This window comes from Equus caballus, chromosome 4 (genome assembly GCF_041296265.1).
Source record: "Equus caballus isolate H_3958 breed thoroughbred chromosome 4, TB-T2T, whole genome shotgun sequence".
Classification (NCBI taxonomy): domain Eukaryota; kingdom Metazoa; phylum Chordata; class Mammalia; order Perissodactyla; family Equidae; genus Equus; species Equus caballus.
Window position 1 is genome coordinate 68,990,781 of NC_091687.1, and position 16,419 is coordinate 69,007,199.

General features: G+C 36.7%; 1 protein-coding gene and 1 long non-coding RNA gene across 3 annotated transcripts in view; one reads left to right on the forward strand and one right to left on the reverse strand.

The window, feature by feature from the left end:
* DPY19L2 (dpy-19 like 2) overlaps nt 1-16,419 on the reverse strand; it is a 103,957-nt gene that overhangs the window by 3,315 nt on the left and 84,223 nt on the right. Inside the window, exons 17-21 of one of the 2 annotated variants that reach the window (XM_005609293.4) lie at nt 16,005-16,029; nt 9,386-9,505; nt 8,271-8,445; nt 4,965-5,064; nt 3,541-3,666 (exon numbers count right to left, since the gene is read on the reverse strand). In XM_005609293.4, the coding sequence (XP_005609350.2) occupies nt 3,541-3,666; nt 4,965-5,064; nt 8,271-8,445; nt 9,386-9,505; nt 16,005-16,029 (546 nt within the window). The remainder of the gene's footprint in view (nt 1-3,540; nt 3,667-4,964; nt 5,065-8,270; nt 8,446-9,385; nt 9,506-16,004; nt 16,030-16,419) is intronic. The other variant, XM_023639507.2, reaches the window with a different exon arrangement.
* LOC138923802 (uncharacterized) lies at nt 109-1,612 on the forward strand. The gene is made up of 2 exons (XR_011437933.1): nt 109-201; nt 1,170-1,612. It is a non-coding gene; the product is annotated as an uncharacterized lncRNA (long non-coding RNA).

The following is a 16,419-nucleotide window of genomic DNA, read 5'->3' on the forward strand; positions in this document are numbered from 1 at the left end:
CGAACTTAACCACTCGGCCATGGGGCCGGCCCCAGTCAGCCTTAATTTTAACAAGATAGCTCATAGTTTCATTGAGTATAGAATTATTGATTTATTTTTCTTTCCTTCAGTACAGCTGGCCCTCCATATCCGGTTTTGCATCCATGGATTCAACCAATCACGGATCAAAAGGCCTATGATGCTTGCGTCTGTACTGAACATGTACAACTTTTTTCTGTCATTATTCCCTAAACAATATAGTATAACAACTATTTATAGAGCATTTACATTGTATTAGGTATTATAAGTAATCTACAGATGATTTAAAGTATATGGGAGGATGTGCGTAGGTTACATGCAAATATTATGCCATTTCACATAAGGGACTTGCGCATCCCAGGATTTTGGTATCCACGGGGGGTCCTGGGACCAATCCCCTACAGATACCGAGGGATGGGTGTATTGTGAATTATTATTCCCTTGTCCATTGAATCCCACTGTGTACGCTAGGAAGTCAAGTGTTTAACATATCGCATCATTTTTCTCTTGTTTCTTTCAAGATTTTTCTCTTCATTTTTCACTAGTTTGACTATGATGTGCCCAGGTGTGGTTTTCCTTGGGTCTATCCTAGTTGGATTTGTTGAGCTTACTAGATCTCTAAGTTAATGGCTTTTAGGAAACTTGAGAAATTTTTGGCCAATATTTTTTCAAGAGTTTTTTTCTGCCATTTTTTTTCTTTCATTCTTTCTGGTACTATATTACTCATGTGTTGAACTACTTAATAATATTACACAAGTCTCTACGGGTTTGGTTACTTTTCTTCAATCTTTTTGATCCTTTTTTTTTTGGATTGGCTATTTTTTCTTGATCTACCTTCAAATTCACTGACTTTTTTTCTATTGTCATATTAAAACTATTGTTGAGCACATTTAAAGAATTTTCATTTCATTTATTGTACTTTTCAGCTCTAGAATTTCCATTTTTCTGGGGAGGGTGTTTTTATTTCTCTTGAGATTCCATATCTCATCACTTATTAATACCATATTTTCCTTAATTCTTTGAATATATTTATAATAGCAGCTTTGCAGTCTTTGACTGCTAAATCCAACATTTGGGCCTATTTGAATAAGTTTCTATTAACTGCCTTTTTCTCCTGAGTATTGGTCACGCTTTCCCATTTTCTTTTGCAGGTCTATTAATTTTTGGTCAGAAGCTGGACACTAGATAATACACTGCACTGATTCTGGAACCTGTTTTGTTCTTCTAGTAATTGTCAATTTGTTGTTGTTGATCTAGTAAGGCAGTTAACTTGCCTGGATGTCCTGTCATGTGTAGCAGCTATCTCCTCTCAGTTTTTGAAGATGCCAGCTAATTCATTTTTTTCAGCTCTGGGGCTTTCCTTGTGTTTTTATCAGCCATGGGCAGAGTCATGCTCATACATGGAGCCCATCTTCTCTGTATTTCCCTTGCTTCTGGGACTCTCCCCTAAATGCATAGTTTCTTTGTTATTCCTTATTTCTGCCCCTGACACCTTGATTCAGTCATGATTCTGATGATTCTGCTTTCTGCTTCCTGGGGCGTGTGCCAGTTGGGGAATGTACTTAGTCAAAAGCATAGGAAATTAGCAAATTCCACCAGAAGTTCTGTCTGCCCTTTCCCTGGCTCCCTGGGTTTCCCACAGGAATGTGTGGAATAGTAGTTAACCAAGGATCTGGGCAGAATTTATACTCAGATCTTAGATTTAAGCCCTTCTGCAGTGCTCTTGCTTCCAAAATGTCCCTTTTAAATATCCAGCTGCTATGCTCTCGGAACTCTTTCATTTGTCCCCTCAAGCCAGTAGGCTGTGACTACACCTGAGGCACAAAGCGGGTGGTTTAGAAAGTGCTCTCAGGTAAGGAAGTCAAAAAATCAGAGGAGTCCTTCAAGAGTAAGTTTGCTCATGTTTCTGAGTCACTTTCCAGAGTCTTCAAATAGTTGTTTTTAATACAGTGAATCCTAGTTTTGTATGGCCTCCTGTTAACTGAAGCAGATACACATTGGAACTATGCCCCTGCTTCAAACAGTTCCATGATAGTTTCGGTCAGCGTTGACACTGAGATTCCATGGAACCATGCAAAGCAAGGATATAGTTTTGAAAAGCCTGGGTTTCAGTTAATATAGTACCATGCAAAGTGAGGAGTGCTTGTGTTTTCATCTCTTATACTTGTAATCTCTGGAAGAAACTCAACCTCTTCTTGCCAATATTAACCAAAATCCTCTAAAATTGGTTTCTTATGGGTCCTATGTTTAATTATTGTGGGCCTTAGACCAGTAAGTCCTAAATTCAGTTTGTACAGACTATGAAAACCAATTAGCATTTTACATTATTTTCCTTACATGTCATACTCTGAGGATGTTCAGGCAAGGAGTACGTAACACTTAATAGAATAGAGTTGTAAAGAAAAGTACAAACAGCTGATTTTGTGAGAATAACCTATAACTTAGTGTTCTCTACCTAAGAGATGGCAAATACCCTGTACATACTCACCTGGTTCTTAATACTAAACCCGTGACAGGAATCACTAATTAATCACAGCTGTTTTTCAGTCTGAGCCCAGGTATGTTTTCAGAATCCTTTTCAAACATGATCTGCACTAATACTACCAGTAAGATTTGTCTTGAGAGAACATTTGCTCTTCTTTCTTTGGACCTTATTCCTGGTGTTCTCAGAAGTCTGTTAGCAACAGTTCTAAAATGTTCTTTTAAGTCCTAGAACTTTAAGAGTTCTTCCTTGCATAAATATTTATCTTTATATTGAGTAACTTTTTATTGAAGTATAATTACATAAGTAAAAATGCCTGAATTTTAGTGTACAGGTCCATGAGTTTTGACAAATGCACACACATATATAAGAAACATGTCAATCGAGATAATGAGCACTGCCATCATTCTAAAAAAAAGAAAAAAAAAAAAGTTCCTCAGTCCTGTATATTCTCTCACCTCCTGCTCCACCACAGCCAACCACTATTCTGATTCCTATTCTATTGATTACTTTCATCTGTTTTTAACTTCATAGAATGGAATCATATGATATGTACTCTTTTGTGTTTGGCTTCTTTCACTCAGCATGTTTTTGAGATTCATCTTTTTTCCCATATATAAGTAGTTTGTTCCTTTTTATTGCTGAGTAGTATTCTATTGTATGAATATACCACAATTTGTTTATTCATTCTTCTCTTGGTGGATATTTGAGTTGTTTCCAGTTTGAGCTATTAGGAATAAAGTTGCTATAACATCCTTCGTGGACAGATGTTTTAATTTCTCTTGTTTAAATTCCTGGGAATAGAATTGCTGAGGGTAGATATTTGCTTAAATTTTATAAGAAGATTCCAAATAATTCTCCAAACTCGCTGTACCATTTTTACTCCCACTAGCAATGTAAGATATTTCCAGCTAATTTGTATCCTCTCCAACATTTGGTATTTTAGTTTTTAAATTTTATCTGTTCTAGATAAAACTATCTGTTCTAGATAAAATTATTTAAAAAGATACCCTATCACATAGCACAGCGCTCATACTCACTTAGTTCTCACAATGCACCACGCCTCTTCTAAAACGTAATAATTCACATGTAACTCCAACAATTTATCTCTCACTTCTTTTGCAGATTTTCGACTATATGTAGAATAAACTACTTTTGTACGAGCCCTTTAAATTCAAATGAGAGATTAAAAATTCTTTTAAACAAATGACAATAGAACAGATTACAAAAATTTTGCTAGCAAATTAAAATCTCGATGCTCACTGAATGGAGCATTGATATATATAATCCCAAACAGCATGAATTATTTTGGGGATAGCAATGTCTACTTATATTTTGCATGTGCTAAAACTTACAGCAGTTTGAATTTTGCAGGTATTGCTTATTAGTATACAAACCAGTTTAGAGGCTAGAGTTGGGTAGCAGGATAATAGGTCAGAATACAAATTTTGCTTTGCATAATTCATAAAATATCTGCTCATGGAACACATTCAGATAGAGGCTGAATATAGTGAAAATACAGATTTCAGTAGACAATTTCATCTATAGAAGCTCTGAGAAGCATGAGTTGAAGCTGACTGTAGGAAACAGAACATTTAGAGAGTGGACATCCAGGGTAGCAGCCAGGGAGAGAGAGCACCTTAACAGAAGCTTGAGAAACAGGGATGTTCACTATTACATGGTACAACACAAGATTTGGCCCTAAATTGGAGGTTTATGAAGTCCTGAAGAAATCACCACTTATGCATTAGATATTTTTCAGCATTTCAAGCATATGGGATGCCCAATCTCCAGAAACAGACATAAAACTTCAAATAATTTAAAATTTTACCTCTAACAATAGGCCAAAAATGCATTAAAAGAAAACAATTACCCTGACAATGACTAGAATGACTTTTTAAGTCATTTAAGGAAAACAAAATTTTCAGACTTCAATGGAAACTAGAGTTCTCATAATCAGCTAGCAAAAGATCACCCTAAATTTTCATAAAAGCATGTAATATAGCAAATTTCATGTAGTTTTTCTGTTTAAAAAAGGCTAGTCATTGGCCCCCAGTAAGATCAAGAATGGTTTCTTACATCAGGCAGAGGGGGCTGTGGAAGCTAGAGTAGGGGTTGGCCAACTATGGCTATGAGCCAAATCTACCCCATCTTCTATTACTACTACTTAGGAGTTACACTGGAACACACACATACCCCCTGCCCCCACACACCCACATAGACAAGTCATAAATGTGACACGGTTTTCACTTTCAGAGAAATTAGTTTTGCTTTTTTCAGCTTTCGGGTTTACTAAGCTTGCTTTAGAGTCAACAGGTACATATTCTAATTTCTGGATTATTTTACATTTTTTAAACTTCTACCATGAATATGAGGATGAGAACGTGTGTGTGTAAAAATTTTTCCCTAAGAGTCAGTATAAGCTGTAAGTGCGTCTCATTGAAATAGTCGATCAGTTGCCAACCTCAAGTCTGCATCCTCGTAATGCGGGTGATTCACAATGGGGTGAAGAGTAGAGAGCTTGACACTGGCCATTATAGGCATGGCACCTGCGAAAACAGCATCTGAAAAACAAGATTATCTTCCTTACTACATGTTTTAAAGAAAACCAAAAGTTACTTATCTATAATATTTGAACCCAAAAGAAGAAAGATTAAGTACATTTAAATAATAATCATTGACATTTTTTTTCTTCACTCAATACTTACTGATTATCTACTATAACAGCAGCCAACTTTCGTTAAACGTTATCTTGGTGCCAGGAACTGTGCTAAATATTTTTACCAGGATTAAACAATTTAATTTGCACAACTTTGAGGTGGGTTCTACGTTATTCTTATTTTGTAGATGAGGAAGCTGAGACTCAGTAAAGTTAAGTGACTTGCCCAGGACTGCACAGCTAGGAAGCATCAGAGGCCACCCTCTTAGCCACTTCACACAGCTTCCTGCTACATTCACGCACTATGCTAAGAGACAGCACTACGAAGACACACAGGACTAGAAAGAATTCCAAAATTTCACATCTTGTTCCAATAATTTAAAATGCTAGGAACTGAGAGACTGTTATAAAGGCAAGTCTTATGATACATCTTTTAAAATGACTTTTTGTGGGTTGTGAACTGTAAACCTGAGGACCCGCTAGAGGAAAGTATTGTTTTGTTCCCTCAGATCATCTTTAAATATTCATAGTTAAGTTCTCCTTGTTTCCGTTTGACTTTATACAATTTATACATTCCATCGAATCATTTCATTATGTGTTAGTAGTACTTTTTGGAGTAATGGCATGTATAAATACATAGCCTTTTGGTTATAACTAGAGATACACCAAAATCTACTATCTGGTTTCAGTTTCAGTTGTCTCTTGGAAGACAAAAAGACCAAATGCTTACTTCTTGCACTTTTGTATCATAAATGATTATATAATTATGAAGGTTATTATCATTTTTAATCAACACAATAGAATCACTAATAAGAACAAGGCATGCTATTCAGATCTACTGTAAATAACTGTTTATTTCAAATATAATTAATCATTCTAAATGTAACTTTGAATGAAAATCTTATATGCCTTGAATTTGAAAATATGCAAATCAACTGAAGTAGAAATGTGTATTTATTATTGCGAGATTCAATAATTAATGATGAAAGCTCTTAGGCTAGAACAGTGGTTCTCAACCAGTGGTGATTTTGTTTCCTAGGGACACTGTCAACTTCTGGAGACATTTTTGGTTTCCACCTTGGTGGGGAGAGGTGCTATTAGAATCTGGTGGGTAGAGGGAAGGGATGCTGCTAAATATTCTGCAATGCACAGGACAGCCTCTAATGTCGGTTGAGAAACCCTGGGCTAGAGAGAGCAAAGCCCAGGGCCAGGGTCATCCAGAAGAAACGAGGTGAGCCTGTCCAGCAAAAGCTGAAACAATTAAGGAGAAATCATCTATGGCAGAGAGAGGGGGAGAAATACTCCCCACCCACTTCTTTCATCTTGGTGATGAAGTAAATATGATCATGACTGGGAAAGAACAAGATCTTTTCCTATAAACACACTTAAGACTCCACTTAGCCTACTGCATGTACAGTCATGTGTCATCTAATCAAGCGGAGACATTCTGAGAAATGTGTCGTTAGGTGATTTCATTGTTGTGCGAACATCATAGAGTGACTTACACAAACCTAGATGGCACAGTCTACTATACACCTAGGCTACATGGTACTAATCTTATGGGGGTACCACTGTATATGTAGCCCATCGTTGACTGAAACATCATTATGCAGCACATGACTGCATTAGCAAAAAGTGTCCCTTCTAATTTGACACAGCCTACTAATACATGACTTAGTGAGTGCAGCAGAGGCTGGATTTCAGTTCCTACTCATTGTCTCAACTGAACACCTTTGTGTGGTGTGCAAACTATATAACCCTACATGGTGGACCTGAACATAAGCAGTAGTCCCCCCATGTAGAGAACTTCATGCTGCTTTTAACAAACATGTGGTAACCATGAAAGAATTCTTAATGATAGGGATGAAAAATATTTACAAGAAGATCAAAGAAGAGGTGGCTAAAAATGAAGTAGGAGTTTGTTGGAGTTATCTTAGAAGGATAAGTTACCAAACATAGGCTCTCTGCCAAGAACCCAAGACAACCACTGGAACAAATAAAGACACAAGAAAAGATTAAAAGATCAGGTACGTTTTAAAGATTGGGAAAAATAGCTGTAACTGAGGAGGGGCAAGGGAGACTGAAGGGAGTACCTACCTTGTATGCTATAGGGAAAAAGTCAGTAGAGGATTAATTTGAAAATTCTGATTAAACTGGGCTGGCAGCCTAAGTATAAGGCACTGTTGCCTTTACCCTTTGAAAGTCATAGACCAAATATCTCAATTGAAGTTTACCTTAATGATGGCTAACTAGTAAAATGGTGAGTATCACATGAGAGAGAAGAGGAAATCAATTCAAGGAGTCACAGGATAAACTGAAATAAACCATAGTAAAGAACCTGTGCCAGAGAAAATTACTGAATATCAAAAATAGTCTTGGACAAGATTATAGATAACTTACTGTAGAATATACTTATTCTCTAGAAAGGCATTTAAAAATGAAATATCTGTTTCAGGGGTAGTTTTGGCTAAAGATAGTAAGAAAAGAAGGTAAGCTAAAAAAAGACTTTCGAGTATGCAGAAGTAGAATATATACTCATCTCTCATCTCTTTGAGATGATGTAGTGAAGAAAATACAGTATCTAAGATTTTAACTCTTCCGCATGTGACTGGATCTACAGACTGAGAGCAGACAGTCAGCACTGACAAAAGTGATAGAAGCGGTGTTGTTAACCTTCCCACAGACAAAACTATCTTCTCCAGCGGCCTACCACAAGGTGTGAATTTTGATATTAAAGATTTATTTCTTTATATGTGTCACCGTTACGGTTAAAAAATAATGATTTTAGAGTTACAGTACAACTCATGATCATTAATTCTTGATGTTAATTAAAATTCTTTTCAACGGTTATCTAGGAGAGGTTTAAAGAGCACAGAAAATCACTTTTTGAAAGGTTTGATTTGAGACATTGCAATTAGCATCCTCAAAATCTGTGAGGGCATAAATGATTATGTGTGCATATTTTAAATTTTATATATATATAGATATATACACACATACACACATATATGAAATGATAGCTACATAATATATATATGCATATATAAATAAATGTGAGTATGGATGTGTGCATATAAAACTAGTTATACAAATAACTAAACAGTTACATACCTGGTCTGGTATTGTATTTGATCCACTGTATCAGTTCTTCCTGAGGCAAATTGTTAAATTCTCCTATTATGCTCCATTGATTACGCAGGTTTATACAACCTTGTATTGACATCACTGTTAGAATACCAAAGATAAGATTCTCAAAACGAACTCTGCAAAAAAGCCAGCCAAAGAGCTGAAATGAAAGAAACCATTTATTTATAATTCTTAAATGAAGAGTGCTATAGGGTCAATAACAAATTCTCACCTTCCTACTTAAACCATGGTGGATTACCATTTGATACTATCTGTACACTAACAATATACAGAAATCTCATCACCTATTGTTTAAAAATGTCAAATATTTTGGAATTACAGGGCTCAGTTAAAAATTGAGCTTTCTTTCCTCTCTAAAGGATTAAGGGAGGAATATCCGATCCTTCCAGTACTGATTTGCTACCAGGGATTAAAATTAGCAAACTACAATTTTGCAACATCCTAGAACTAAATCCTGTAACATCTGGCTGCCTTTTATGGATATCTTGAATAACTAGGGAAACCCCAGTAGTATTGACATGTATATTCCTCTCAGGAAAATAAGCATTATGGTACTCTAAGGCAATGCTCTCACAATCAAAACTCAATAATGTGTTTCCAGAAGATCTTGGTCCCAAAATTCTAGCTACTTTGTCTGGCTCTTTTTTAAATTAGATACAATAACAGAACCCCAGAATCGACAACTCCTCCTAGGGATTCTCTGAGCCAAACAGGACAATACTAGAGCAAGTACCTTGCACTTACTCGAGTACTAGGCGAGTACCTGAGGATAGTTTTGCTGGACCAAGAAGCTCTTACATAGACCTGAACTCCAAAAACTATGTCTGTGGATAGGATGCTAACAGGGGGAAGTGTGCCTCATCACTTTTGAAGAAATGTCAGTTAAGATCTAGGAATAATTTTTAATGCTACTTGAAGTTGCTTTTCTTATTCTACAGTGAATCATGAACTAACATTTCAAATCATTTAAGATAAAAACACAATGTTTTTAAGTTTTGGATTACTCAGCAAAGCCATGGTAACTATGCTGCTGTTATTATGGTTATGATAGTGTAGCTATACAAGGATGAATACCTTACCCATCGAGAGCAGATCAAGGAAGCCATAACACACATGTGAGGTGTCAAAAACAGCTTCAGCCTCATAATTAAAATGGCAAGAGCAGTAAATGCTAACAACTGCAATGTGTGAAAAATCAGCTATAAAAGCACAAAACAAAATGACAGTTTCACTTTATATATTTTAAAATTAATAAATATAAAAAAGTATATTAAAATTATTATTATGCATTAGGACAAGGATCTTTCTTAAATTTTTTTTCATTGAGGTAACATTGGTTTTTAACATTATATAAATTTCAGATGTATGGACAAGGATCTTTTAACTTAGCAATGTCTATTAATATCTATTCATTCATTCAACAAAGATTTATTGAATGTCTACTACATGCCAGGTGCTGTTCTGGGTGCTTCAGACACAACAGTGAATAAAACGACAGTGAGCAATTTCTGCCCTTGTGAGGCTTACATTTTAGTACATTTGGTAAGGAGAGACAAAAAATAAACAGACACAGCAAATAAATAAACACATTATATACTCTATCAGAAGGTGATAAGGGCAATGGAAAAGAAAATGGGGCAGGGAAAGGAGACCGGGAGCGCAGGGTGTGGCGTGGGGCCACAGGTGGGAGCAGTTGCAATCATCAGGAGGATCTTCAGAGTGGGCCTCATTGAAAGCTGGTATTTGAGCAAAGACCTACACAAGGTGAGGAAGTGAGTCCTAGAGACATAAAAATGCAGAATGCTTCACAAATCTGCATGTTAGCAAAATTCAGTCAGCAACAAAAATCACAGCAAAACATAAACTAGATTATTTTCAAAGGAGTGGAATTATATAAAGATTTGTACTAATTAGTAGGACACCCCATTTTGATCAAGATGCCACTGAACAAAGGTTTCAAACAAAACTTCTCTCACAGACATAGTCATAAAATATCAACCAATTCCTCACAAGAAAATGGACAAAGAATTAATGCAACTCAAAGTAAGTGGCAACTAAATATTCACATTCTAGCTAACAATTCAACAAATTAAATATTAAAGACATTTTCATCTATAAAACTGCCAAACATTAAATTAATACTGAGTGTTAGAGAGGATGCCATGAAACACACTGAAATAGTTAATTGGTACATTCCTGTAATTTAGCAATATTTATCAAGACACTAGAAAAGAGCCAACCTCTTTGCCTTAAATTTCCGTTCAAAGAATTTAACTTAAAGGAATAATCAAAACACAAAAATGCTTCTACAAAGATAATCACTGAAGCCAATTTTTACCAGCAAAAATAGAAACAACCTAAGTGACCAATATAGAAGAATAAGTAAATTACTGCATTTCCACATGTATACCGCCATTAAAAGATCACATACTTGAAGATTATTCAATAGCATGGGACAGTTTTCAGAGTACAAAACTCTGTACATACAGAATGACATTAATTCTGTGAAAACCACCTGTGTGTACATATATATGTGTACATATATACACATGTGTACATAGATATACACACACAGGAGGGAAAAGGCTGTAAGAAAATATACCTAAAAAGTTAACAGGTTACTTCTGAATGGTGATTTTTCTGTGTTTTCCAATTTTGTTAAATGTGTCATTTTATAACCAGAAATACATAATTTATATTTAACATGGAATGGCAAAAACTGTACCCAAAGCTGGCTTTTCCCCTTTTTTAAGTTAAGATGTTTAAAAGTGAAATTTATTTTTTTTGTAATTCTTGGAACCAAAAATGGAATGTGGAACATTCATTTCAAAGTCAGGCTTCATTTTTCTTTAGGCAAATTCATCTTTGGGTAAAATGAAGAACATGTTATGGAGGGAACAAAAGACACCAACACACTTCATATCCAAAGGGGTCCTTTTGTTCAGAACACTAAATCATAGATTGGTAGATGACATGGGTCATCTACTTTAATTAGCTATCCAAAACAGGGATCTTTTCTATCAATCTACAAACTGGATATTTACTATTTCCTGAATAGGACTATGCCCACAGGAATGCCTATATGATAGCACTAAGTGTTAGAAAATCCTTTCTAAACCTGAAGCCATGTTTCCCTGTAACTTCCACACCTCAGGAATGGCATAAAATTAGTCCAAACCCATTTGTGCATGACAGTTCTCTATTATTGAAATATCATAATTATGACTTTGCACTATCCCCACCTTCACTCTTAGAAAGCTTTTTCTATCTTTAGGCTAAATATTCAGAAACCTTCAATCACTAGTTCTGTATTGTCACAGTTCTGGTTGCCCTGCTCTGGAAGTGGTACAGATTGATCATGTTTTTCTTAAAATGTGGCATCTAGAAATAGGCTATAATACATATGGTCTAATCAATGCAAGCACACATCCGACTTCTTCCAATATTCCTTTCTTTGGTTATTTTGAGTCACTATCATTTTCTCCCCTAATTCCCATCATTTCTACTTTAGCAACAACTTCTCACATGATCACAACTAAATTCAAAGTAGTAATTCTCTTTGCTGTTCCTCTATCATCTAATGGCTGAAAGGAGGACTCTGTTTTCATATGGAGACTTGCAAGATCCCTACCACCTCCTTATCTTCTCTGCATGATGTTTTCGGTAGCTGGATGACACAGAATAGCTATTCCAAATGGCATCACTTACGTTTTCTTTCTATTCTCACCCAATGCTCCTAACCATTCTTCTACACTCAGGCTCCTGACTTTCCTGAGCTCTCTTGCCATGGTTATTTTATCTCCCATTCTATTAAATAGCTTTCTTTTTAATCACCAAGTGGAGGACAGAAGGCTACAGTCAAAAAGTATAGTCCAAAATCACTACTGTATGTAAACTATTGCCAATTCACTAGTATCTCTTTCCATATAAAAATTACCAGGAAAATCCTCACAAAAAAGAGGCTGGAGGCAAGGAAGCAACTGAAGCTCAGGAAACTGTTCATTCCCCATCTTTGGAATAAGTGAACCCAACTGGGTAAAATGTGAGGTAGCAGCTCACACCAAGCAGAGAGAATACAAGGACCAAGTGTCTAAGGCCAGTCCAAAGGGTGGGTTGTTCCTGTCAAAACTACCTCCCAACACAGTGTGAAGATGCCTTGAGAATACACTAAAGAGGTGCCCTCCAGTAGCACATGATACACGGAGCAGAATACTGGTTGGAGCCTCCTGAAGTATTGGTCCAGAAAGCACACTAATTATAAAAGTGGACATTTACACAGTGCTTAACTTACACTAGGCATTATTCTAAGTACCTTATTTATAACTCATTTATCCCATAGCAACCATATGACATAAACACCTTGATTATTGTTGCTCCCCAAAAGACGTGAGGTAACTCAGCCAAGATCACACAGCTAGTAAGTGGATCTGAGTCCAGTTCAGCTGCCAAGTCTATGCCATTAACCACTACCCTGTGCTTCCTCTCAAAAATAAACTATTCAACAACATGGTTCTCTCAGTTTGTGAACACAGAAGTGTACAGACCCCCAACATCTATCACTCAATCAGTTTCTTAAGAGAAGTAATTCTTCCCCCAAATTCTGCAACACTTCAATCCTTCAACAGAATATCTCTGTACTGGTTCATATGCCTTCACTGTACGTCACAGAAAACCCTTTGGCTGTGAGTAATAGAAAAACTTTGTTCATAATAGAAAACACAAACTCAACTGACGTAAAATATAAAGGATCAAACTTTATATAATAAACTCCAGGGATTAGAAAAACAAGTGAAGGCTGATGCAGGACTGACTATCATGGACAAAAAGAGGTCTGAGTGGGTCAAAAGAATACTCAGGAGCCAATACTTTCAATGTTCTCTCTCCTTAGCCTGTCTTCATACTAGCTCCTCATTGGGACTATGACATTCTGGCAATAAATATTGTTCCTAACTCTCTTTCCCTTCTCTTTCTTTCCCACGAATTAGTAGGTACTCCTTCACTAATTTCTAAGCCCATAAGATAGAAAAATTGGTTAAAAGGAGTTAATTTGATGCAATAAATACAGATAATTAAATTATGAAGAAAAATCACAACAGAATTCTTTACTCTAACACACTTTAATAATATCATGACAGTGGGGAGATAATCCAGGGTTTGTTCAGTAAGTCGAAGGATGCAGACTGTCCCAGATTCAGAGGGTTGGCACAAAGCAGGGAGTTGAGAACTAAGACTCTGGTGATAAAATGATCCTAAGGAATCCTCCTCAGCCAATCCTGAAACAAGCTGCAATGTGTAACCTTTTGTTATCATATCCCACTCAGAGTGAGGCACAGCCCCGTACCTCTCCCAGGGTTTATGCCTTCCATACCCCATCACCCCTAACGTGAAAACAGTCGCCATCTCCCAAGCCTTGTAAGCACAGATTTACCAAGCGTGAGCCACAAGTGGGAGTGGGATGAGAAGCCAGCCTCTCATCCAGCAGATATAAGACTTCACAATGGCACTGCATGGAAATAGATCATTTCCTTCCATAAGACCTACTGTTTTTAGAAATTTAAATCTCTAATCTGCCTATACATCAGTTTAGCAAACTCTCTTCAGTTTAAAAAAATTAAGAGATTTGCTGTCACTGTCTTCCTTCTAGTTGGCTTGACTTCTGACTGCCTTTTTAAAAAACCATCCTCTTTACTGCCAACAGACTTAAAATATTTGAAACTCAGATCTGACTGTATCATCTCCTGCTTAACAACAAAGTCTAGAACGACGTGCAGCTTCTTTGCATGTGAAGCCGCCATAGTCTGAACTCTGGTTACTTTTCCCATCTCATTTCCTGCTACTTCTTGCCTTTCTTATGCATCAGCATTACTGATTTGCCTATAGCTCTAAACATAACCTATTACCTTATGTCTTCCATGCACATCCTTTGACCTTGGTAAACACATCCTCAAACGTCATTAATAAAATCTTTCCTTGACAGCCCCACCCCCTCCACACAGATCTAATCACTTTTTTCTGTACGACTTTTGTATCTATCTTTATCATTGCACATATAATCATCCGTTCACATTTTTGTCTTCCTCTACCATACGTTAAATTCCATAAAAGCAGGTACTTGGTGTACAATAGGCACACAATAGAAATCAAACTGATCAAATTAGTAGAAAAAAAGAAAAAATGGGCAAAAGTAAGGGTAACTCGAGAAATGAAAGAGAAAGTAGCAAAATAATGTGAGAAATGGCAGAAAATTAAGGAATACTATGTTTCTGAAAAGAGGTGGGTTTTAAATATTGTGTATTAAATCAGTAACGTGACGTGGCTAATTTATGTAAGAGCAGCTCACTGTAGGCAGTAGTAGGCTGAATGGCTAACAGCACGGATTCCGCTGCTACACTGCCTGGGCTCACTGTCTTTGGCTCCACAAACCTAAGGTCACTTTAGCTTTGTGGCCTTAGGCAAATTACTTAACCTTTCTATGCCACAGTGTTTCTCATCTGTGAAATATAAACAATAGTACTTATCTCAATGGGTTGTTGTGAGAATGAAATTATGAATATATGTAAATCATTTACAAAAAATACCCTGTCTGTAGGAAGCAGTAAGTGCTATTACTTTAAGAGCATTAGAAATGTACTGCTTGGGTTCAATGCAAGCTTTCCTACAAACTAGCTATGAGACCTTAGGTAGGCTACTTAATTTCTCTAGATTTCTATTTCTTGGCAGAGACCCCTCTGTTGCTTGCTGGCTTGATGCAGACGAGCACATCAACCCCAGAAGCCACATGTTGAAGATGGCAGAGCCACATATGGAAGGAGTCTGGGTCTCCCAATCACTGCTTGTTGGAGAGCCACTTGCTAATCAGGAACTCCTGTTTCTAACTTTATGTGAGCAAAGAATTAAACTTCTACTGAGTGAAATCATTGAAATGTTGGTGTTTTATCTCTGTAACAGGCAGTATCACCTAATTAACATAATTTTCTTATTTGAAAAATGGTATTATGAGAACCAAACAGCACAGTACATGGCACATAATAACTATTAAAAAGATAATAGTTATCATCATAAACTATTCCCATTAGTTTCAAATTCAGTTGCCCTCTCTTGTCAATTTGACCTTCACTTTAAGACTCAGTTCCATTACCTAGGAAATCATATTTCCAGCCTGTGCTGATCCTTCCCTTTGTACACCACAAAATAATTCAGCACCATATAAAATGCTGTCTTATTTGTTTCATGTCTCCATTGAAAACTTACATATTTGAGTGCAGGAACACTGCTATACTATCTTTTGTGTCCCATAACACTGCTAAGCTTGTAACTGACTGACCATCAAGTCTTCACGTGGCAGAAGGCCACCAGTCACAAGGCCATGGGTACCTGCCCTGATGGACTGTATGTGATTAGCTCTGCAGGCTAGAAATCAATACTTGTTATGGTTGAATGAAGGGGAGAATGAATAAATGAAGATAATTTAATTTAATTATGTTCCACAGTCATAAATCAGCCTCTGGCTTTCAAATCCTTACTAGTATTCAAAACAGAGCAGTTTAAGGAGTGCGAAGGATCAGGAGAAACTTATCACCAAGGCTGAACCACAAAGCACTGCAGATGGTGTCTCAGCAGCAGGTTACACCTTTGTGAATTATCCTTGACCTAGAATTTAATACACAAGTCTACCAGAGATTAAAATGAAAGCTTTACCTCACCATGTTCAAGGAGCTGTTTTCTGGAATAAAACAAAAATATTCTCTATTTACTGAATGTCCATTATTACTATGATTACACGAAAATAAACTTCATTTATTTGTTTTAGATTTTTCCATTTTTCTTTTGAGGAAGATTAGCCCTGAGCTAACTGCTGCCAATCCTCCTCTTTTTGCTGAGGAAGACTGGCCCTGAGCTAACATCCATGCCCATCTTCCTCTACTTTATATATGGGACGCCTAGCACAGCATGGTGTACTAAGCAGTGCCATGTCTGCACCCGGGATCCGAACCCGTGAACCCTGGGCCGCCGAAGCGGAAGGTGTGTACTTAACTGCTGCGCCACCAGGCAGGCCCCATGTTTTAGATTTCTAAAATTTGATTCTCTCTAAAGTACTTAGGAGCATAAATAA